This window comes from Bufo bufo, chromosome 8, assembly GCF_905171765.1.
Source record: "Bufo bufo chromosome 8, aBufBuf1.1, whole genome shotgun sequence".
Classification (NCBI taxonomy): domain Eukaryota; kingdom Metazoa; phylum Chordata; class Amphibia; order Anura; family Bufonidae; genus Bufo; species Bufo bufo.
The window spans coordinates 103,557,534-103,583,418 of NC_053396.1; the positions used below are offsets into that span (position 1 = coordinate 103,557,534).

The 25,885-nt window shown below is 46.0% G+C and overlaps 1 protein-coding gene across 1 annotated transcript in view; it reads left to right on the forward strand.

The window, feature by feature from the left end:
• Positions 1-322: 322 nt before the first annotated feature.
• The window catches only part of RLIM (ring finger protein, LIM domain interacting), a 43,818-nt gene continuing 18,255 nt past the window's right edge, over positions 323-25,885 (forward strand). The window contains exons 1-2 of the mRNA XM_040442354.1: positions 323-424; positions 24,195-24,393. Coding sequence (XP_040298288.1) covers positions 24,225-24,393 — 169 coding nt within the window. The 5' untranslated portion in view covers positions 323-424; positions 24,195-24,224. The remainder of the gene's footprint in view (positions 425-24,194; positions 24,394-25,885) is intronic.

The following is a 25,885-nucleotide window of genomic DNA, read 5'->3' on the forward strand; positions in this document are numbered from 1 at the left end:
TTGATCCATAAAAAATGCATATTGGACGTGGAACAAAGCTACAGTAGTGTTACATGAACTCTAAACAAGTTTTCTGAGATTGATGTCCAAGCACACAGGCAGGATGCATAATTCTCTCCTATTCTTCCACATGGCGTTTTTACAGCTACAGTGATGATGACTAAACACTAGATGGCGTCACACCACGTTGTCTCCCGGTTTTACTGCCACAACGAATATGGCGCCTGGAGACTGACGTGACGTAATAAATTCGAAATAATCACGCGTTCTATTGCGGTGTTCCACCATCCTGTGCTGAGGCCACGCCCCTTCCTCTCACTTCCGGGCTGCCTTCGTAACAATGGAGAAAATGGCGGAATAAGGAGAGGTCTGGGCGGAGGAGCCGGAATAGAGCGGATACCGGAGCAAGAGGGCTCTCCTTAAGGTTTGTATGTGTTGAAAATGTTTATGGCAAGCGTGGGACACCAGGCAGTTGTCATTGTTCCTGTCAGGTAACGTATACCGGGCCTCCGACGTGTAGCGAACTTTCGGCCTGAAAAGTACGAGAGGCCGAGGCTTTTCCAGAGGTGACTAGGCCCAGTGTCTTCCGGGCGGGTATCCGACAGTCGAGGTCGTGTGAAGCGGATTATGGCGTAGATTTTGTGTCGGGCGTTTCTTATGTAATCCCCGGCGCCTTCACCCGCTGCCTGTGCTGGAGTGTGATGTCACCCCCGGGGCCCTGTGCTGGAGTGTGATGTCACCCCCGGGGCCCTGTGCTGGAGTGTGATGTCACCCCCGGGGCCCTGTGCTGGAGTGTGATGTCACCCCCGGGGCCCTGTGCTGGAGTGTGATGTCACCCCCGGGGCCCTGTGCTGGAGTGTGATGTCACCCCCGGGGCGTTACGTAGGATTGCAGCTCTGGGGACATGCCTATTTGGGAATACTATTAATGCTGCCCCTCATCAGTCCTGGTTCTGCAGGCTATCATCAGGCCCATTATCTAACGGTCCTTTTGGGTCCAGTTCCGGATTTATGTTTTAGGTGATAATCCCCCTTCCACTTATAAGTGCACTGTACCAGATGAGTGAAGATGTTGCCCCCCAACATCCAATCGCCGTGCAGGTTTCATGTTTCCTAAACCTTGGATAGAAATGGGAGCTGGACTCTGATTGGTTATTCTAGGTGACCCCTGTCTGTAGACCTCCTCTTCAGTTCCTTGACGTGTTCTTTACATAACATGTATGACCGTGTCATCCATCTCATTATGGGACCTTGTTCATGTGGCCTAAATAAACCCCTTTAAAATTTGAAATTGGAAGCGGTATGTCAGTTCTTGATGGGAGAACCCCGGCCGGAATCTGTCATGGTTTCAGCGCCAAGACAGGCAGCAAATCTATGGCCGAATTTTTGCTTTCAATTCCACGTCAGATTTTTTTCCAGCATGTATCTTTGAGGGTCCATTCACACGTCCGTTGTTTCTTTCCTGATCTGTTCCGTTTTTTGCGGAACAGATCTGGACCCATTCATTTTCAATGGGTCCTGAAAAAAATCGGACAGCTCAATGTCTGATTTTTTTTTTTCAGGACCCATTGAAAATGAATGGGTCCAGATCTGTACCGCAAAAAACGGAACAGATCAGGAAAGAAACAACGGACGTGTGAATGGACCCTAACCGTGTGAATGTGCTGTGGGGTTCTGTTCACACTGCAGTGTAATCTAGGGTTCATGCACACGGCCGTAATATCCGGTCCACAAAACGTGGATACCGGCCGTGTGCGTTCCGTATTTTACATCCTGCCCTTTGTAGAAATGTCCTTTCCTTGTCAGTAAAACGGCCAGGAATAGGATATGTTCTATATTGAAGTGAATGGGGCTGGATACGGACAAACGGTCGTGTGCATGAGCCTTTATGCAGATTTATTTATTTATTTTTTGTGTGTGCGGTTTTCAGTGTTTCCTCACAACCTGCGGATTTGGCCCAGATCTTACCTGCATTGCAAAGGGTGAAATCGGCACTGAACATCCCCATAGACATGTGATGTGGGACCCCGCAGGTCAATTCCAGCACCATGTAGACGAGATTCAGGAAATGTCACCTACTTAGTTGGTGCCGTATTATCTACACATTATTCCCATTCATAGTCAGTGGGGACAAAACGGAGCACGCCGGATGGGGGGCCGCAGAACGCATTCCGTTCCATTTTGTTGTGTTCCCATGACACAAAACTGCTGCAAGCATGGAAAATGATCAAGTACGATCCGGCATGAAACGCAGTGTAAGGGCCCATGCACACGACTGTATGCCCTCTGAGACATAGGTACGTGAGCGGGCCATATGTATCACACAGTATCGGGCTGCCCGCGGGACTATTGTCTTGCTTTCATATGAGTGCAGGACAATAGCCCCGCGGGCGGCCCGATGCGCGCAGCATCATGGTAACCTATGATGCCGTGCACACGATTTATGCCACTCCGGGACATATGGCCCGCTAACGGACTGTATGTCTCGGAGGGCATACGGTCGTGTGCATGAGCCCTAAGTCAGTGGTGCCGGAACAGTTTTTTCGGATGTGTCTTTTTCATATTAGAGATAATTCAACCGGATACGTTTTTGCTGGTCTCCTGCTGGATCCTGCAAAAACGCAGATGTGAAAGTAGACACACCCGGTGTGCTTTCCGTGCGGAAAATCTGCAGCCTAATACAGTATCGACGAGCTTAAAGGACATGTGCAGCGCTAGTATATTGATGCCTCCTCCTCAGGATAGGTCACCAATATCGGATCGGCGAGGGTCTGGCTACCGGGGCCCCCACCAATCAGCTGTTTGAATATGTGGCGTTTGTACGTCTAAATTGTAGTGGCTTTGTGGATTTTGAAACCTGCAGCATGTCTGTTTGTGCTGATTACCAGTGCACATTTCACCCATGTCAGAACCCGCAACTGCGCAAAAATCCAGGTAAACCGCACTGCTGTGTCCTTGTAGCCGAAGTGTAAATGCACACGATCAGGATTGCGTGCGGAAAATCCGCACCGTAGGTCATGTAGATTGTATTCTTTGAGAATTTGAAATTCTCATGCACACAATGCAGATGTTTTCGGTGCAGATTTTAAAGTCTTCAGCATGTCAATTTAGGGCTCTTTCACACTTGCGTTGTTCTTTTCTTCCGGCATAGAGTTCCGTCGTCGGGGCTCTATGCCGGAAGAATCCTGATCAGGATTATCCTAATGCATTCTGAATGGAGAGAAATCCGTTCAGGATGCATCAGGATGTCTTCAGTTCTGGAACGGAACGTTTTTTGGCCGGAGAAAATACCGCAGCATGCTGCGCTTTTTGCTCCGGCCAAAAATACGGAACACTTGCCGCAAGGCCGGATCCAGAATTAATGCCCATTGAAAGGCATTAATCCGGATCCGGCCTTAAGCTAAACGTCGTTTCGGCGCATTACCGGATCCGACGTTTAGCTTTTTCTGAATGGTTACCATGGCTTCCAGGACGCTAAAGTCCTGTTTGCCATGGTAAAGTGTAGTGGGGAGCGGGGGAGCAGTATACTTACCGTCCGTGCGGCTCCTGGGACGCTTCAGAGTGACGTCAGGGCGCCCCACGCGCATGGATGACGTGATCGCATGGATCACGTCATCCATGCGCATGGGGCGCTTTGACGTCATTCTGGAGCGCCCCGGGAGCCGCACGGACTGTAAGTATACCGCTCCCCCGCTCCTACTATGGCAACCAGGACTTTAATAGCGTCCTGGCTGCCATAGTAACACTGAACGCATTTTGAAGACGGATCCGTCTTCAAATGCTTTCAGTTCACTTGCGTTGTTACGGATCCGGCGTGTATTTCCGGCAAATGGAGTACACGACGGACCCGGACAACGCAAGTGTGAAAGAGGCCTAATTTTATTTTTCCTGACCGCATTTTCTCCATTTACTTCAATAGGGAGAGTAATATCTGCATGGGGAAAATCCGTCCCAAATCCGCATGTAGGTCCGCACAAATTGATGCGGATTGACCGCACAAATTTCCTTGCGAACACCTGCGGATTTCAGTGCATTTAGCCTCAGTGTGGATTTGCTGTGGTATTCACCACTTACCATGTAGCAGGAATGAAAGGGTCCATTCACACGTCCGCAAAATGGGTCCGCATCCATTCTGCAATTTTGTGAAACTGGTGCGGACCCATTCATTTTCAATGAGGCCGGAATGTGCTGTCCGCATCTGCGGATTTGCACTTCCGTTCCGCAAAATAATAGAACATGTCCTATTCTTGTCCGCAATTGAATACAAGAAAAGGCATTTTCTATGAGAGTGCCGGCGATGTGCAGCCTGCAAAATGCAAAACTCACATTGCCGGTGTCCGTGTTTTGCGGATCCTCAAAACGCATACGGATGTGTGAATGGACCCTAACACGCTGTTCACATCTACTTTTTTCATTTGTCATCCAGGAAAATGACAGCGTGGATCTGTTACACAGTGGACACCAGCATTGCCTGGCGGACCCCCTTGTTCACATCTCCGTCAAGCAGATCCGGCCATGCTGTCTGCATGCAACGGTTTTTCTCCAGCCGAATATGGCGTGTTTCGACCGGATCACCGCCAGACCTCACTACAGTCAATGGGGATCCGGTGGTGAACTAGAGAATCCAGCTTGATGGAGATGTGAACGAGACCTCACTTAAGTCTCACTGGTTTCCATCATGTCCGTCACTCTACTGGAAAACATTTCTGAAATCTATCACTGGACCTTTTTGAAGGTCTCCAGTGTAATGTGCCCTACACCATGAGTCCCTAGGCTGCGGGCTTACGTTAACCAGTTTAGGACTGGGCCACTTTCCCCCCTTCATGACCAGAAACATTTATTTATATTTCAGTATGTGCAGCTTTGAAAGCTATGTTTTTTTTTGTTTTTTTTTTTCCTTTGATTATGACCTCATGCACACGACCGTTGTGTGTTTTGCGGTCCGCAAATTGCAGATCCGCAAAACACGGATGGCGTCTGTGTGCGTTCCACGATTTGCGGAACGGACAGCCATTGATATAACTGCCTATTCTTGCAAAACGGACAAGAATTGGTCAGGTTCTATTTATTTATTTTTTGGGCGGACCACGCAACGGAGCAACAGATGCGGACATCATCTTTTGCGGCCCCATTGAAGTGAATGGGTCCGCATCCAAGCTGCAAAAGCTCGGATGCGGACCAAAACAACGGCCGTGTGCATGAGGCCTATTTCAGATTTATTTTAATTTTTTTGTGATACATGGGGCTTAATTTTTATGCTGTGTGTTTTTTTTTTTTTTTTTTTTATATGCCTGGGGGTATTTATTTATTTTTGTCTCCTTTCCATTTCGGCAGTTTAGGCTACTTTCACACTTGCGGCAGAGAGATCCGGCAAGCAGTTCCGTCGCCGGAACTGCCTGCCGGATAAGGCAAAATGTATGCTAACTGATGGCATTAGTAAGACTGATCAGGATCCTGATGAGTCTTAAAAATGCCTGATCAGTCGAAAAAATGCATTGAAATGCCGGATCCGTCTTTCCGGTGTCATCCGGCAAAAACGGATCCGGCATTTATTTTTTCACCTTTTTTTCAGTCTGCGTATGCGCATACCGGAAGGACGGATCCGGCATTCCGGCACTAATACATTCCTATGGGAAAAAATGCCTGATCCGGCATTCAGGCAAGTCTTCCGTTTTTTTGGCCGGAGATGGTTTTCTCTTTTGCCTGATCAGTCAAAACGACTGAACTGAAGACATCCTGATGCAAACTGAACGGATTACTCTCCATTCAGAATGCATGGGGATAAAACTGATCAGTTCTTTTCCGGTATAGAGCCCCTGTGACGGAACTCTATGCCGGAAAAGAACAACGCAAGTGTGAAAGTATCCTTACTGTCGCCAGGGTCGGGCTTGAAGCTTGCAGGTAGGCTGGTGGTGGCGCTTTTTTATTTTATTTTTTTTAAATATTGCTTTGTATTTATTTTATTTTACATGTTGTGCCCCCTTAAACCCAACAACCTTTTGGGGGGCATTTTAACATATTGCATCTTTTTTATTTTTTATTGCTGTTTTCTCCTGTAATTTGGTCTGATGTATTAGCCCTTGTTCAGGTCCCCGGATGAATCGCTGCCCTGCGTATACAATGATAAACCATGTCTGCTTGCTCTTCGTGGAGCCTGGCTCCCCCACTCGTGCACGTGTTGCCGTCTTGTTGCATTTATGATGTGACGGCGCTGTTGTCGATCTGCCACATGATCTGCGGTGGGCGCTTTTTACACTAATTGGAACCACCCTGTTTAGCCTGTCTACTGTTAAATGGGCTTGTGCCAAGTACGTTTGCAAGTTATCGCCCTTTCATTAGGATGGGGGGTAACTAACTGGCCACTGGGACCCCCATGAACCTGAGAACAGGGATCTTTTTCCGACCCCTGTCCGATGGAGCAGCAGGATGAGCACACGCCCAGCCGCTCCATTCATTCTCTACGGCACTGTCGGAAATAGCTGAGCGCGGTACTTGGCTATCTTCTGACCTGGGTCAATTCATACAAGTGATTTTCCTCACGGGATATAGGTCCATCCATTCGGAGAAAAATCCAGCAACCATTTTCACATAACTTATTCACTGAAATGAATGGGTCTTTAAAAAAAAAAAAAGTCAAACCCCAAAACTTCTTGTCGTGTGTCTCCAACCATTCTGTGGCAGGATGCATTATCCTGGTGAAAGAGGACTCTGCCACGAGGGTGGCACTGCCCGTGTGATATGGCTCCTGGCTATCATAGCCAGCATTAGGTTGTGTCTGACTTCTTGCCACGGTAAGTGAAGTACAGACACCCAGCCATCGACCTGATGTAAAAGAAAATGTGATTCATCGGACGATGCCCCCAGAGGTGGGCACGGCTCAGCATTGGCGCTCACACCCCAGTATGTAGCCGCTGTGACCTTTCTATCATAGCCAGCATTAGCTTTTTTCAGCAGTTCGTGCTATAGTATACAGGTGGCTTTATGGCAACACATGATATGACTGTGTGCTGCCTTGGTCCTTCCAGTATGTTGGGAATAATCTACCTAGCCCAATAACTGAACAACATGGAAGCACGCCACGTTATTTTTTTTCTATCAAATTTGATGGGAATGCATCTGAAAAACCTTCTTTTAAAACCAGAATTCTAGGTGACGTTGAAGCCCCCCATCTTCTGTGGGTCCTGTATTATGGCTCAGTTCACGACGGACCCGCGTCACGTCTATGCATGAAACCTCATTATACTAGAAAACCTTGATGTTGGTCGGTTCTGCTCCTGGATACAACTTATAGAACGGGTTCATTTTATAATAATCCTCTTAGAACTGGTATCCTTGACAGAGAAAGGACTAAAAGCTGAATAATATTGGCTGAGTATAAACTGTGGTGCCCTGAAGTTAGAAGACCTAACGGCTCTGCTGACATGTCTGCTTTACGAAGGGAAGGACTATTCTGGATCGTCATGTCTCATAATTGTGGTGTTCCTGTGTTACTCCTTTTAGAAGGTTATACATTCACTACTGGCTGCTCCCAGTCCCATTGTCAGAGGTATTCTTACTACGTAGTCTATCTTGATCCGAATTGGATGAAGTCTGTGAAAGGAAACGCCCCCAGCTGGTGACACCTACTTGTCAATTAATTTCATAAATATCTGGGAGGAATAACAGAGGAACAGCACAACACAGAGTTTGAAGAAAAGATGCTCCAGAGTTATTTATGGGTATTGGGTACTAAAACAGGACAGACGACAGGTCCTCCCTAAAGGGGTAATCCAATACTATAAAAATGTCCTCCATATGCTGGGCCCCTCACAGGGAATATACTTACCCCGCGCTGCTCCTGGTCCCAACACAGCCGCTGCCGCTTCTCCCTTAGTGCAGATGAAAACATCTGTGGGGGGGGGGGGGGGGGGGGGGAGCCAGCCAGCCAATGGCAGGCGGTGACGGGGACAAGACTCCCTAGCATCGTGAATGACACTAGGGCGGCTTGTCACCAGCTGCCCGCAACACCACACCTGCGCACGGGGAGAAGCAGCAGCAGCTGTGCGGGGACCAGGAGCAGCGCGGGTTAAGTATATTTACTGTGAGGGGGCAACTTTAACCCCTTCCCGACCTATGACGTGTATACTAGTCATGGTGCACTGCTACTTGTCGCTCCATGACGAGTATACACGTCATGGCTGGAAACTGCCACCATGTTTTACTACATGGTGGCAGAGCTGTGATGATAGCTGTCACGGATTATCACAGCTAGCTGGCCTGGGACCTGTGGGAGCACACCCAGGTCAGCGATCGCTGTGATTGGTCCATGAAGTCTCATGGACCAGTCAGCGCTAGTTTTATGCGCAGGGAGGTGGGGCTGTATCCGAGACTGCAGCGGCGCTCCGACCTACTGCTATAGAGGCTCTGATGGTCCCTCCAATAGACCGATCAGAGAGGGAAGGCATTGCTGCTGTCATGGCGCTTTGACAGCCATCCCAGACGCTGATGTGTATGTGAACCTGTCACACTGTACAGTTGTGGCCAAAAGTTTTGAGAATGACAAAAATATTAGTTTTCACAAAGTTTGCTGCTAAACTGCTTTTAGATCTTTGTTTCAGTTGTTTCTGTGATGTAGTGAAATATAATTACACGCACTTTATACGTTTCAAAGGCTTTTATCGACAATTACATGACATTTATGCAAAGAGTCAGTATTTGCAGTGTTGGCCCTTCTTTTTCAGGACCTCTGCAATTTGACTGGGCATGCTCTCAATCAACTTCTGGGCCAATTCCTGACTGATAGCAACCCATTCTTTCATAATCACTTCTTGGGGTTTGTCAGAATTGGTGGGTTTTTGTTTGTCCACCCGCCTCTTGAGGATTGACCATAAGTTCTCAATGGGATTAAGATCTGGGGAGTTTCCAGGCCATGGACCCAAAATGTCAACGTTTTGGTCCCCGAGCCACTTAGTTATCACTTTTGCCTTATGGCACGGTGCTCCATCATGCTGGAAAATGCATTGTTTATCACCAAACTGTTGTTGGAAGAAGTTGCTGTTGGAGGGTGTTTTGGTACCATTCTTTATCCATGGCTGTGTTTTTGGGCAAAATTGTGAGTGAGCCCACTCCCTTGGATGAGAAGCAACCCCACACATGAATGGTCTCAGGATGCTTTACTGTTGGCATGACACAGGACTGATGGTAGCGCTCACCTTTTCTTCTCCGGACAAGCCTTTTTCCAGATGCCCCAAACAATCGGAAAGAGGCTTCATCAGAGAATATGACTTTGCCCCAGTCCTCAGCAGTCCATTCACCATACTTTCTGCAGAAGATCAATCTGTCCCTGATGGTTTTTTTTGGAGAGAAGTGGCTTCTTTGCTGACCTTCTTGACACCAGGCCATCTTCCAAAAGTCTTGGCCTCACTGTGCGTGCAGATGCGCTCACACCTGCCTGCTGCCATTCCTGAGCAAGCTCTGCACTGGTGGCACTCCGATCCCGCAGCTGAACCCTCTTTAGGAGAAGATCCTGGCGCTTGCTGGACTTTCTTGGACGCCCTGAAGCCTTCTTAACAAGAATTTAACCTCTTTCCTTGAAGTTCTTGATGATCCTATAAATTGTTGATTGAGGTGCAATCTTAGTAGCCACAACATCCTTGCCTGTGAAGCCGTTTTTTATGCAACGCAATGATGGCTGCACGTGTTTTTTTGCAGGTCACCATGGTTAACAATGGAAGAACAATGATTTCAAGCATCACCCTCCTTTTAACATGTCAAGTCTGCCATTTTAACCCAATCAGCCTGACATAATGATCTCCAGCCTTGTGCTCGTCAACATTCTCACCTGAGTTAACAAGACGATTACTGAAATGATCTCAGCAGGTCCTTTAATGACAGCAATGAAATGCAGTGGAAAGTTTTTTGGGGGATTAAGTTAATTTTCATGGCAAAGAAGGACTATGCAATTTATCTGATCACTCTTCATAACATTCTGGAGTATATGCAAATTGCTATTATAAAAACTTAAGCAGCAACTTTTCCAATATTTATGTAATTCTCAAAACTTTTGGCCACGACTGTAGGTGGTGACAGAGCTGTGATTGGCAGCTGTCACAGACAACTACCAATCACAGTTTGCCAACCTAGGGCCAATCAGGCGTCTGGGTGGTGACTTCACCCCCACTGATCACCTCAGTTCAGTCAGAGAGGTGATCAGAGAGTTATTGTCGTTCAGAGTTGCACTAATCGCTATACACACCCCATCCACCTCCCATTGCTTTCCATATTTTACTGCTCCCATATTTATTTTTTATTTTTTTCAGAGCAAATATTTTTTCCCCAGTTATATGTATGTATATTTAGTGTCTTTTTAGTTTTATAATTTTGTTAGCGGCCCTTTATTTCCCCCATCATCATCCTCACTGGCTAGCATCCACCAGTCCCTGACCCAGTGAGCCCCAGTCCACCCAGTGCTCCTGCCAGTCCCATAAAGCACTACATATTAGAGTTGCTGTGATACCAAATTTTTGATTAGATTTCGATACCATAAAAAAGTATTGCGATACTCAATACCATGTGAATAAAATTAAACGCCAAAAAAGCCACGTGCATTCCGCATTTAAAAAAAATAGCGAATCGCTCAGTTTTTCTCTTCTGGCGTTCACAGCATAGATTATTTTTTTTATATATTTAAAGTTTGGACTTTTCGGACGTGGCGATATGTAATATTTCATTTATTGTTGGGAAAGGGGGTGATTTATACTTGGTGTTGTGTGTAGCGTCCTGGCTGCCATGGTAACCGATCGGAGCCCCTGGATTACACTGCTTGGGCTCCGATCAGAAACTGCCACCAACGAGAATGGGAGGGGACCCTGTGGCCACTGCCACCAACGAGAATGGGAGGGGACCCTGTGGCCACTGCCACCAACGAGAATGGGAGGGGACCCTGTGGCCACTGCCACCAACGAGAATGGGAGGGGACCCTGTGGCCACTGCCGCTAATAATTTTAATGCTGGGGGGTTGGGGCGGACGGGAGCACTGCGCCGCCAATGATAATTAACCTTTAATACAGGAAGCGGATACTGGCAGCAGATCAGCGGCAGTTAACCGCTCAGGTGCCGTACCTGAGGGGTTAACTGCCGCCGATCGCAGCTCCCTTTCAGAGGCAGGGTGCCGGCTATGTGATTCCGCTGCCGGCACCTGCCTCCTGTATTAAAAGTTAGAGGACCTTACATAGAGCGGCGCCCAGGGATGTCCCTGCACTTACTATTGTTCCTGGGTGCCGCTCCGTTCGTCCACTGTGCCCCCGTTACCATCTCCTGCTCCGTATGCTAATTACTACTATCTGAGCAATGTTCAGGAGACATCAGCTTCTCTCCTGGGCGTTCCTTCTCCCTGGCTGTGACGTTCTGCGCTGCGATTTGACAGCGCTACAGCAGGGAGAAGGAGACGCCCATGAGAGAAGCTGATGTCTCCTGCCCATTGCTCAGATAGTAGTAATTAGCATACGGAGCAGGAGATGGTAACGGGGGCACAGCGGGCGAACTGATCGGCACCCAGGAACAATAGTAAGTGCAGGGACATCCCTGGGCGCCGCTCTATGTAGCCTGGTAACTTAAAGTCCGGGCCCATTTAAAATCCTCCTATCATTGGTGGCGCAGTGCGCCCGCCCCTCTCTCCTCACTGGTGGCAGCAGCACAGGGGGGAGGGAGACACTGCTTCCTTCTCCCCTGTGCTGCTGAGGGAACATAAGCGCACGCTCAGCAGCGTGCTCATGTTCTGTGATACAGCGCATCCCAGTATTGAAAAAATTCAAATCCCGATATCCTATCGATACCAGGACAAAAGTATTGATTGGGTATCCAAATTTCGATACCCGCAACAACCCTACTACATATTCTTTCCCCCCCCCCCCCCCAATCGACATCCGCACAGGCCAACGGCCGCCAGTCACTGACAGTTTGTGTTATTTTAGTAGGTACGCCCAGCACCCCTATCAGTCGCATCAAGAACTACATATTTTCTAGAGTGCCTCCCCCCAAACCCCCCTTCCCATTGACATCTGCATTGGCTAACGGCCATCGGTCACTGACCCAGTGAACCCTTATATAAAAATTTTTTTAGTTAGTTTTTCAGTTATTTTCTTGGGTACACACAGACCTATTGCCAGAGTTACACCAAGCAATACATAGTTTTAGTGGGCTTTTTTCTGCCATCGACACCAACCACTGACCCAGTGAGCCCAATTCCGCTCCTATTTTAATTTTGGAGAATTTGCAATTTGCTTTATATATTAAATATTTCAGTTAGTACTTTTTTGAAAAAAGAAAAAAAAACTCATTTTCTATAGTTACTGGACTGTTGCGTCGTTTACTAAAATTCAAATATGGCGCATCAGGGGCAGATTACTCAAGAGCAGGTGTACGCCATGATTTGTTCAGACACTGAGTCTGCAAGTGAAGGTGAAATCAATTTTATTGCATCATTATCTTCAAATTAATCTGATGAACCCCCAAGAAGGCTCCAAAGGGTTGATGATCGGTCATTAACCCAATCAAGTGCACCTATTTGGGCACCCCCAGATAACTATGTGGCCCAGGTACCCGACTTTACTGCTGATGCTGGTATACATGTTAATACAACTGGGTTTAGTGAAGTTGGTTTTTTTTCAAGCTTTTCTTTACTAATTTAATTTTATTGATGGTTATGCTAACCAATTTATTGCCATGAATCCTACAACATTTCATGCCCAGAAATGGACCCCTTCCGACACTAGGGGGATACGTACATTTTAGGGCATTTTTATAAATTTTTATAAATCTATAAGAGCGTACTAGAGTACAGACGTTCTTTACTACACCCCAATGTACTGTGCAGCCATGTCTAGAATGAGATTTGAAGCCATCATGAAATTTATACACTACAATGATGCCAGATGCCCACCCCAAGATGATCCCAATTTTAATAGATTGTATAAATTAAGGCCCATAATCGCCCATTTCAATTCTATGTTTATAGAAATATAAATGCATTTTTGACAGTACTTGCCTAACGAGAGGGCAAGATACGGCATCAAAATGTATAAATTATGTGACAGTGAAACTGGCTACACACATCGCTTTAAAATCTGAGGGGAAGGATTCTAAAATAGAACCCCCAGAATTGCGCCCCCCCCCCCCCCCACCCTGCACACTGAAACCCCTAAACCAGTGTGCATTCAAGAATATAATTTATGGGTGGGGTAGACCTGTCGGACCAGGTACTCAAACCCTACAGTGCCATGGGAAAATCCAAGATATGGTATAAAAAACCTGTGGTGCACCTTACACAGGTTGCATTCTATAATGCATTTGCACTTTACAGAAATGCAGGCCAAGAGGAAACTTTTCTTGAATTTCAAGAAAATGTAATAAAGGCCCTCGTATATGGGGACCGGGAGGAGGCCGGCTCCACTTCTACATGTGAGGCAACAAGGATAGTGCCAGGGCAGCACTTCCCCAGTGAAATTTCTCCCACAGAAAAAAAGAGCAAGCCGCTAAAACGTTGCCGTGTGTGTTACAAAAATGGTGTAAGAAAGGAAACCAGCTATCAATGTGAAACATGTCCATCAAAACCTGGCCTTTGTATGAAAAGATGCTTCAAAATTTACCATACTACTTTTGATGTATAATTTTATACTTTCATGAAACCCTTTTTATCCTTTCCTGTTGCCCAGTGAGAATTTATATTTTCGAAAAATCTTAGTCCACCTTGTCTAAATTATTCCAACTAAATTTAATGTACGAATTATAATGAAACTAAAAATCCACTAAACCTCTAGATGAATACCTTTTTAGTGGGAGTAAATTCCAAAATGGGGTCACTTATTGGGGGTTTCCACTGTAGGGCCACCCCCAGGGTGTCTTCCTATGCGACAGCTCCCAATTACCATTCCAGCTAAATCCGCTCGCCAAAAGCCATGTGGTTCTCCTTCCACTCTGAAGCCTGCCGTGCGCCCATACATTAGTTTTTGAGCACACATGGGGTGTTTCTGTAAACTCCAGATATAGGGTAATAGATTTTAAGTTTTGTTTGGCTGTTAACTCTTGATGTGTTGCAGAAAAAATAGATAAAAAAAAAAACTGCTCAAAAATGAAATTTTTAAATTTCGTTTTCATTTAATTCTCATGGGGCACCTAAAGGGTTAACAAAGTTTGTAAAATCAGTTTTGAATAGCTTGCGGAGTGTAGTTTTTAAAATGGGGTGATTTTATAGGTGGTTTCTAATATGCAAGCCCCAAAAAGTGTCTTCATAACTGAACTGGTCATGAAAAAATTGGAGTTTGGAAAAGTTCTTAAAAATTTCAAGATTTTCTTCTAAGCCTTCTAACGTCCCCAAAAAATAAGTCACCTTCAAAATTATCTAAACATGATGTAGACCTATGGGGAATGTAAAGTATTACTAATTTTGAAGGTATTACTATGTATTATAGAAGTAGAGGAATTGAAATTTGTAAACTTGCTAATTTTGCCTTTTTTTTTTTTTGTAAATAATTTTTGTCTCCATTTTACCACTGTCTTGAAGTACAATATGTGACGAGAAAACAATCTCAGAACGGCCTGGATAAGTAAAAGCTTTTAAAAATTATTACCACATAAAGCGACACATGTCAGATTTGCTAAAAAATTTCCTGGGCAGAAAGGTGAAAAATGGCAGGGTCCTGAAGGGGTTAAAGGGAATCTGTCCCCTCCAAGTCCTAAAATGTACAGTAATGCATGTATAAAATCCCTGCCTTCCACCCCTCCCCCAGAACGTATCATTAGGGACACCGCTCATTAGTTTGCATTCACCCACAGCAAGTTTTGTCGCTGAAATTTCTCCTACTGAAAACCAGTTCCATTCATCTAAATTTTGTTGTCCAGCACATGGATTTCTCCAAGACCCATCCAGGTGAATGGAACGGATTCTGTGGCAGAATTGCTTAGTCAGTATTGCTGTAGTGACGCCCGTGATCTTCAAACACTACCTGTGTGGGGTTCGTCTGGCTTCTTCCCTAGCTAAGGCATTGCTGTTTCTGCTCTCTGAAGCCTGCCATACATCAGCATTTTCTTCTCAAGGCAGCTTTTTTTGTGGCATGGACAAGTGTCAGGCACCCACAGAAGGCAGATACTCGTTAGAAGACTTCAGTACGCCCCGTCATAAATTAGGCGCCTGCTGGCGTTTATTTCAGTATTCTTTTACACCAGAAAAATAGCGTAAAAGATGATAAATGTGGTAGGGCCTGGCCCCTCCCTACCTTTGGCGCATTCCCTTTTCAGGAAAGTGTCAAGAGCGGTGGAGAAACGCCATTTGCATAATAAAAATTTGCTTGGTGCTTTATGGGTTAACGTTATCTGCTATCAGTAGGATAGGGCATAAGTAACTGATGGAATCCCCCCCCCACTCCATTGGAGCGGCAGGTCAAGCATCTTATGCATGCAATTGGTATTCTTTTAGCTTGTTTAGGAAAAATGATGTAGAAAAAGTTAATACAAGGCACTTACTAATGTATTGCGATTGTCCATATTGTCTCCTTTGCTGTCAGGATTAATTTTTCCATCGCATAATACACTCCTTGTTTCCATGGTTACGACCACCATGTATTCCTGCAACGATGTCTGTGCTTGCACACTATAGAAAAAAGTGTGCAAGCACGGCCACCACTGCTGGATTGCAGGGTGGTCGTAACCATGGAAACGAGCAGTGTATAATGTAATGGAAAAATGAATCCAGCCAGCAAAGGAGGCAATATGGACAATCGCAATACATTAGTAAGTGCCTTGTATTAACTTTTATCTACCTGATAAATGCCACTTGCTTAAGTCACACAATCCCTTTTTTAAGTTGGAAAAAAAATCAAGATTTTCATTTTAATCCATATCGATCAGGCCTACTTCAGGATAGGCCATCCATATCAGGGCTCCAGATGGCGACCAAAATGGTCGCCAATGCGACTTAGAACTGCTATATGGCGACAAGACTTTGTAGTCTTGTCGCCATTTGCGCCTAGACCCTCCGCTCGCTGCTTTGCCTCTTAAAAAAAAAAAAAAAAAAAAAGGCTTTCATCCAGCAGACAGAGACACGCTGCAGCCGTCTGCTGGGTAAAGACCCGCCCCTCAGATTACCCGGCATAGAGGGTGGGCGTGGCTTGTGCTCCCGCTTCCAGCAGTCTGGCAAGTTTTGGAGTTGAGTCTGTGCTGTGGCGCTGGGCTGCTGGAGACACTTCAACTAGGGCCGCACAGTCCACGGCTGATAACACGAGGCGAGTCACCCGTATGCAGATTTATTAGTGTGTTTTATAGGAATGGGTCCTTATGGGGTCACAAGGAGAAGGCAAAGATCCGTAAGAACAAGTATAAGCAGCGGCTGTGCTGCTTTAACACTCGCTGTCCTGGTCTGCATAGCACTGCCGGGGTCGCATGGCATTTTATTGATTTATGATGCTATGTAACCCTTAAAGGTCTGGAATGTACTGGATAACACTGACCTAATGCGGTCAGTGTTATCCAATACATTCCAGAACTGTAAGGGTTACATAGCATCATAAATCAATATAATGCTCTGCGACCCCGGCAGTGCAGAGCTCCTGCAGACAGACTCCGGTGTGAAACCAATTGACAAGGAGAGATTGCCGCCTATACTGCACACGTTCTAGAAAAGGAGGGCGATGTCCGTGCACGGCTCCTTACTGACACGGGGGTGATGGGCAGAGAGCCCTTAACTGCTCCTTTCTGTGCCAAAGACATGTGGTAGAGTTAAAAAGAGGGAAAATGGCACTGAAGCAGCCTATAAGGGGTTAAGCACAGGCTAGTTAAGCTGCCAGAGGAGGTCCCCTAGCTTTCCTACATCTCTGCTTGCTGGCAGTGAATGGAAACCTTTAAGGTTGACATTGACAGACTGAATGTCCATGTCCAGCCACAGTTACACAGTGAGCAGCACTAGAATATGGGCAATCTTTCCTCAAGAAACAGCAAACGAGGTTTTCATTCACTGACAGGCAAGCAGAGGGGTTGAGAATAAAGAGTAAAGCTCGTGTAGTATTATATTTTTAGCTGTTATATTTTTTTCTTAATGTAAAAAAAATAAAAAAAAAGCTGCCCTCCCCCCCACCCCCACTGTCATGCTGGTCCCGTCAACACGTGATGCCTGCTGATGTGGTCACTGGTTGCAGTGGGGATAGTTTTTTTTGAACCCATTCTGTGTCATATATAGAATAATACTGGTTTGAAACCCCTTAAAGAAAAATATAAAAATTACTCCTTAACCACCTCAGCCCCCAGTGCTTAAACACCCTGAAAGACCAGGCCACTTTTTACACTTCTGACCTACACTACTTTCACCGTTTATTGCTCGGTCATGCAACTTACCACCCAAATGAATTTTACCTCCTTTTCTTCTCACTAATAGAGCTTTCATTTGGTGGTATTTCTTTGCTGCTGACATTTTTACTTTTTTTGTTATTAATCGAAATTTAACGATTTTTTTGCAAAAAAATGACATTTTTCACTTTCAGTTGTAAAATTTTGCAAAAAAAACGAGATCCATACAATAAATTTAAAGCAAAATTTATATTCTACATGTCTTTGATAAAAAAAAAATGTTTGGGTAAAAAAAAAAATGGTTTGGTAAAAGTTATAGCGTTTACAAACTATGGTACAAAAATGTGAATTTCCGCTTTTTGAAGCAGCTCTGACTTTCTGAGCACCTGTCATGTTTCCTGAGGTTCTACAATGCCCAGACAGTACAAACACCCCACAAATGACCCCATTTCGGAAAGTACACACCCTAAGGTATTCGCTGATGGGCATAGTGAGTTCATAGAACTTTTTATTTTTTGTCACAAGTTAGCGGAAAATGATGATTTTTTTTTTTTTTCTTACAAAGTCTCATATTCCACTAACTTGTGACAAAAAATAAAAAGTTCTATGAACTCACTATGCCCATCAGCGAATACCTTGGGGTCTCTTCTTTCCAAAATGGGGTCACTTGTGGGGTAGTTATACTGCCCTGGCATTCTAGGGGCCCAAATGTGTGGTAAGGAGTTTGAAATCAAATTCTGTAAAAAATGACCTGTGAAATCCGAAAGGTGCTCTTTGGAATATGGGCCCCTTTGCCCACCTAGGCTGCAAAAAAGTGTCACACATCTGGTATCTCCGTACTCAGGAGAAGGTGGGGAATGTGTTTTGGGGTGTCATTTTATATATACCCATGCTGGGTGAGAGAAATATCTTGGCAAAAGACAACTTTTCCCATTTTTTTTTTATACAAAGTTGGCATTTGACCAAGATATTTATCTCACCCAGCATGGGTATATGTAAAAAGACACCCCAAAACACATTCCTCAACTTCTCCTGAATACAGAGATACCAGATGTGTGACACTTTTTTGCAGCCTAGGTGGGCAAAGGGGCCCATATTCCAAAGAGCACCTTTCGGATTTCACAGGTCATTTTTTACAGAATTTGATTTCAAACTCCTTACCACACATTTGGGCCCCTAGAATGCCAGGGCAGTATAACTACCCCACAAGTGACTCCATTTTGGAAAGAAGACACCCCAAGGTATTCGCTGATGGGCATAGTAAGTTCATGGAAGTTTTTATTTTTTGTCACAAGTTAGTGGAATATGAGACTTTGTATGGAAAAAAAAAAAAAAATCATCATTTTCCACTAACTTGTGACAAAAAATAAAAAATTCCAGGAACTTGCCATGCCCCTCACGGAATACCTTGGGGTGTCTTCTTTCCAAAATGGGGTCACTTGTGGGGTAGTTATACTGCCCTGGCATTTTCCATGGGCCCTAATGTGTGGTAAGTAGGTAAATGACCTGTGAAATCCGAAAGGTGCTCTTTGGAATATGGGCCCCTTTGCCCACCTAGGCTGCAAAAAAGTGTCGCACATCTGGTATCTCCGTACTCAGGAGAAGGTGGGGAATGTGTTTTGTGGTGTCATTTTACATATACCCATGCTGGGTGAGAGAAATATCTTGGCAAAAGACAACTTTTCCCATTTTTTTTTTTTTTATACAAAGTTGGCATTTGACCAAGATATTTATCTCACCCAGCATGGGTATATGTAAAAAGACACCCCAAAACACATTCCTCAACTTCTCTTGAATACAGAGATACCAGATGTGTGACACTTTTTTGCAGCCTAGGTGGGCAAAGGGGCCCAAATTCCTTTTAGGAGGGCATTTTTAGACATTTGGATACCAGACTTCTTCTCACGCTTTGGGGCCCCTAAAATGCCAGGGCAGTATAAATACCCCACATGTGACCCCATTTTGGAAAGAAGACACCCCAAGGTATTCAATGAGGGGCATGGCGAGTTCATTGAAAATAAAATATTTTGGCACAAGTTAGCGGAAATTGATTTTTTTGATTTTGTTCTCACAAAGTCTCCCTTTCCGCTAACTTGGGACAAAAATTTCAATCTTTCATGGACTCAATATGCCCCTCAGCGAATACCTTGGGGTGTCTTCTTTCCAAAATGGTGTTATTTGTGGGGTGTTTGTACTGCCCTGGCATTTGAGGGTCTCCGCAATCATTACATGTATGCCCAGCATTAGGAGTTTCTGCTATTCTCCTTATATTGAGCATACGGGTAATGAGATTTTTTTTTTCCGTTCAGCCTCTGGGCTGAAAGAAAAAAATGAACGGCACAGATTTCTTCATTCGCATCGATCAATGTGGATGAAAAAATCTCTGCCAAAAAAAGAAAAAGGAGGGGAAAGGCGTCTGCCAGGACTTAGGAGCTCCGCCCAACATCCATACCCACTTCAGCTCGTATGCCCTGGCAAACCAGATTTCTCCATTCACATCAATCGATGTGGATGAATAAATCATTGCCGGGATTTTTTTTTTTATATATACAAAGTGTTTGCCAAAGTATATGAACACCGCCACCTCCTCAGCTCATATGCCTCGGCAAACGTATCTTTTACTGCAGAGGAGAAATCTCGTCTTGCAGCGCCGCATACACCGACTTGCGTGTAATCTGACAGCAGCGCAATGCTTCTGTCCGAATGCACATCAGTGCTGCAGCTGGTCGATCGGTTGGTCCACCTGGAAGGTAAAAAAAAACAAAACAAAAAAGAAAAAACTAGGCCGCAAAGCAATAACTTTATTAACTTTAGAACAGAACATATTAACTTTTTTTAAACTTTTTTACTTACCGGTAATTTTTTTTTTGTTTAGTTTTTTTTACCTTTTTAGAACAAACCTCTCCTTCCCCATGGGACAATGTGCAAAGCGCAAATCGCCCAAAGATGTGGCGAAGTACGTTATGCACTTTATCCCAGGTGAAAGGAGAGGTTTGCAGCAGCTGAGAGAGAAAGGGCCCTAATAGCCCTGTGTGCCTGTCCTGTGAGATGCAATCCCTATGCTAGGTGTACCTGTGTGTGGTACTTCCGGAAACACTCACCAAAGCATAGGGCAGGGTGGTCAGGACAGTCAGGACAGAAATAGCGGGTGTCACGCCTTATTCCACTCCTGCTACAGACACGACATCTTTTTCGGGGTGACGGTTGGGTTGAGGTACCAGGAACGACACTGGGGAAATGTCGCTCGTGTAGACTGCTAACTACACTGGTGGATGGGGCCACGGAACCTCCTGGGTAAAGGAGGTTCTCGATGATCTCTTCCTGGAATTTGAGGAAAGATCGTGTTCTCCCAGCCTTACTGTAGAGAACAAAACTATTGTACAGCGCCAATTGAATTAAATATACAGACACCTTCTTATACCAGCGTCTTGTTCTGCGGGAAACTAAATACGGAGACAACATCTGGTCATTGAAGTCCACCCCTCCCATGAGCGCATTATAGTCGTGGACACAGAGAGGCTTTTCAATGACACGGGTTGCTCGCTCAATTTGGATTGTCGTGTCTGCGTGAATGGAGGAGAGCATGTAAACGTCACGCTTGTCTCTCCATTTCACCGCGAGCAGTTCTTCGTTACACAAGGCAGCCCTCTCCCCCCTTGCAAGACAGGTGGTTACAAGCCGTTGGGGGAAGCCCACACGACTAGTTCGCGCGGTGCCACAGGCGCAAATCCGTTCTAGAAACAAATGCCTAAAGAGGGCCACACTTGTGTAAAAATTGTCCACATAAAGATGGTACCCCTTGCCGAATAAGGGTGACACCAAGTCCCAGACTGTCTTCCCACTGCTCCCCAGGTAGTCAGGGCAACCGACCGGCTCCAGGGTCTGATCTTTTCCCTCATAGATCCGAAATTTGTGGGTATAGCCTGTGGCCCTTTCACAGAGCTTATACAATTTGACCCCATACCGGGCACGCTTGCTTGGGATGTACTGTTTGAAGCCAAGGCGCTCGGTAAAATGTATTAGGGACTCGTCTACGCAGATGTTTTGCTTGGGGGTATACAAATCTGCAAATTTCTGGTTGAAATGGTCTATGAGGGGCCGAATTTTGTGGAGCCGGTCAAAAGCTGGGTGGCCTCTGGGACGGGAGGTGGTGTTGTCGCTAAAATGCAGGAAACGGAGGATGGACTCAAATCGTGCCCTGGACATAGCAGCAGAGAACATGGGCATGTGATGAATCGGGTGCGTTGACCAATATGACCGCAATTCATGCTTTTTTGTCAGGCCCATGTTGAGGAGAAGGCCCAAAAAAAATTTAAGTTCGGAAACTTGGACTGGTTTCCACCGGAAAGGCTGGGCATAAAAGCTTCCCGGGTTGGCGGATATAAATTGTGTGGCATACCGGTTGGTCTCTGCCACGACTAAGTCCAAGAGCTCCGCAGTCAAGAACAGCTCAAAAAATCCCAGGGCCGAACCGATTTGAGCCGTCTCAACCCGAACTCCAGACTGGGCGGTGAAAGGGGAAACTACAGGTGCGGCTGAAGTTGGTGACTGCCAATCAGGGTTTGCCAGCACCTCAGGGATTCTAGGGGCTCTACGGGCCTGTCTGTGCGGTGGCTGCGACGGGGTAACTACTGCACGTGCCACCGTACCAGCTTCAACTGCCCTTCTGGTGCTCGCTACTTCACCATGTTGTATGGCAGTGCTGGTACTAGGTCCAGGAAGGGCTGCGCTGCTGGTGTATGCCTCACCACGTGATCCGGCAGCGACAGCCCCACTCTGCTGCTCTTGAAGCGGATCCTGCGTAACCTGTGGTCTAGCGACATGGGGCCGGGTACGCCTGGTGATGCCAGGGACCTCCACCTCCTCGTCCGAACTTTGGGTCAGAGAGCCACTGCTTTCCACAGGTTCATATTCTGACCCGCTAGATTCGTCAGATGAGGGTTCCCACTCCTCATCCGACTGGGTCAGAATCCTGTAGGCCTCTTCAGAAGAATACCCCCTGTTTGACATTTTGGACTACTAAATTTAGGGGTATTCCCTGAGACTACCCAAGAAAAAAAGCAAGCCTGTCTTACAAAGGGGAGGCTAGCGAAGTACCGGAGGCTGCTGCGGTTGATAAAAAATATCAAAACTGATTTTTTTTATCGCCGCAGTGCGTGTAAAATGAATGTGCAGTGATCAAAAAATATATATTTTTTGTCACTGCGGTGGGGCGGGCGTGGGTGAACGCACGTGTGGGCGACCGATCAGGCCTGATCGGGCAAACACTGTGTTTTGGGTGGAGGGCGAGCTAAGGTGACACTAATACTATTATAGATCTGACCGTGATCAGTTTTGATCACTTACAGATACTATAAAAGTACAAATGCTGATTAGCGATACGCTATTCAGCGAATAAAAGTGACTGCGGTGCTGTGGGGTGGGCGCTAACTGATGCTAAACTACCTAACCAAGGGGCCTAAACTATCCCTAAAACCTAACGGTCAATACCAGTGAAAAAAAAAAAGTGACAGTTTACACTGATCACTTTTTTTCCTTTCACTGGTGATTGACAGGGGCGATCAAAGGGCTGATCAAAGGGTTAATTGGGGTGCAGGGGGTGATCAGGGGCTACAGTGAAGTGTTTGGTGTACTTACAGTTCAGTCTGCTTCTCTGCTGGATCCAACCGAAGAAAAGGACCAGCACAGGAGCAGACAAGCCATATAACAGATCATATTTACTAATATGATCTGTTATATGACTTTTGATTGGATTTTTTAAAAATCGCCAGCCTGCCAGCCAATGATCGTTGCTGGCAGGCTGGTGACGAACTTCTTCTTTGAATTTTGCCGGCCCGCGATGCGCATGCGCGGGCTGGCTTGGAGCGAAATCTCGCGTCTCGCGAGATGACGCGTATATGCGTGATTGTGCGCAGCGCTGCCACCTCCGGAACGCGAATCTGCGTACAGCGGTCCGGAGGTGGTTAAAGGGTTTGGATACACTAATTTCTGGACCTCAGACTGGCTGGACCTTTGTTGGTGATCATACTTGCCTGATGCCCAGTGCTGGATCCCGGCTTATTTGCTCCCCAGCCTTGCTTGTCTTGAGTCCCTTCATGAAAACCTCCTATTTGACGGTGTTACAGCCAATGACTGACCACTGCTTCCCATGCATTATGTTAAATGGTCATGTGATGCACGGGAAGCGGATCTCCACCGTGGCCAGAGATTGTCTTGATGCCACTGCAGCCAAACGTTTTCATGGAGAAAGCCAAGACAAGCAGCGGAGGCCGGGAAGCGAATGAGCCTGGACCCAGCACCTAGGGATTATGAACGCAAATCTGGCTAGTCTGACAGGTCATGGAAATGAGTGTACAACTCCTTTAACTGCGTGGGCTGTAGCTTAGAAAACCCCATGCTCCTAAGCATCTCAGTTATATTATGTATTTTAAATTTGGCGACTAAAAATGTCATTTGGCTCCTAAATTTTTCAGGTTAGGAGCCAATGGCTTCTTGATATTTTTTTTTAGTCTGGAGCCCTGCATATATGATCGCTGGGAGTCTCAGTGCTACTTGAAGGGCAGACTATTGTGTAAGTGTTGCAGCTTCTTTGTTTGCATTAGTCTGTTTACTTGAATGGGGAAAGCAGCAATATGCTGCACCGCCACTACAAAGTAGACAGACCTATCTAAACAGTGCGCCATGGCCCCGTCAGCTGACCGACAGTGGTGTTGAGACCTGACCACGCACTGATTTTGATGGCCTGTGCTGATGACCCCTTTAAAATTAATGTAGAGAATGAGAAAAACTCAGGGATTGTTGCACACTGTCACGATACTGTTACATAGCTGAGCTGGTTGTGTTGCTTCTCTAACTCATCTCTTCTTAACTTTTATCCTTTAGATAGTTTCATCTTTACATCCACCAGTCAACATGGAAAGTACCGATTCACCTGGGAAAGGAAGTTCTGAACAGTCCGATTCTCAACGCCAGAGTCAGATGGACCGCCTGGACCGAGAGGAAGCTTTCTATCAGTTTGTGAATAACCTGAACGAAGAGGACTACCGGTTAATGAGGGATAATAATTTATTAGGAACTCCAGGTACAGCTGTGATCAAACTCAATTGTGGCCACGATCCTTTTTAGCAACCTTTAGGCCTAGTTCACACTTCAGTGTTTTCAGTGCTTTCCATTAATGATTGTGATCCAAAACCAGCTGCAGGTCAAAAACGCACATCTGGGCAAATCTTTCCATCAGGCCTCATGCACACGGCTGTGGTTTGGGTGGTCCACATCCGAGCCAGATTGTTGCGGGGCCGATGCGAACCGATTTAATTTCAGTGGGGCCACAAAAGATGCGGACAGCACTCTGTGCTGTGGGCATCCGGTCCAGAGCCCTGCAAAATGCTCTATTGAGGGCCAGACGTTCCGTTGCGCAATATGTGGAATGCACACGACGGGCATCTGTGTTTTGCGGACCGCAAAAGGGACACTGTCGTGTGCAAGAGGCCTTATACCTCATCTTTGTGTCTCCTCCACTCCTGGTTTGGGCTAAAAATTGCTGATGGAAATCACTGACCAAAACACTGATGTTTGAACTAGGCTTTACGTAATGGGTTCAGAATGTTGTGAATCAAAGAACCTTTTTTTTCCTCAAGGTTTTTATTTTTTTCAATGGAGAACATTCAGGGCATAATTAAAAAGTGATTTAAAGCTGGACAATGCCTTTTAAAGCAGTTTTTAGTTGTTTTTTTTTTATAACTGGGACCCCCGCAGATCAGCTGTTTGAGATGGCAGCCGCGCTTGTAGTAGCGCTTCGGCCTGCTCCAGCTTTCCCTAGGCCAAGTGATGACACGTTTATCGGTCACATAGCCTAGGAGCAGCTCAGCCCCGTTAAAGTGAATAGGGTTGAGCTGCCATACCCAGCACAATTGCAATACTAAGTGCAGCCCCGTGCTTGCTGAGCTGGAGAAGGCCGCAGCGCTACTGCAAGCGTCAGTGTCTTCTCAAACAGCTGATGAGAAGGGATCCCAGGGGTCAGACCCCCACCGTTCAGATACTGATGACCTATCCAGAAAATGGGTAATCAGTTAAAAAAAAATCTTGGAAAACCCCTTTAAGGCTGAAAAGGGATTAAATTGAAACTTAATTTGATACCAGGCTTGTAGACAGGGGGTGATCCTAAGGGTACAGCTTTTAATTAGTTTAAACATGCATTTTTTAAATATATTTTAAGCCAAGTTTATGGGTCTTTGTTCCAATGAGAAAAGCTTGTGTGTGTGTCCTCATGCTACCATCTTCTGCGCTTTGGGTTCATTGTTCTATCATACAGACATTTAGCATCTAGCCAGAGCATTCTTATTTTTCATCTAGCTAGAAACTGTTGGTACATATGTTTTGCATGTGCCTCCTTTGCTGGCGTGATCCATGGTTACGCAATCCAGCAGTGGTGGTCGTGCTTGCAAGCAGGGGCGGACTGACCGGTCGGGCACTTCAGACATGGTCCGAGGGCCTGGCCAGGATGGGGGCCCGCCGCAGAATAACAATGTGGTAATGGCAGCTGGGCCCGGTGCACTCGCTGTATTCTATCGCAC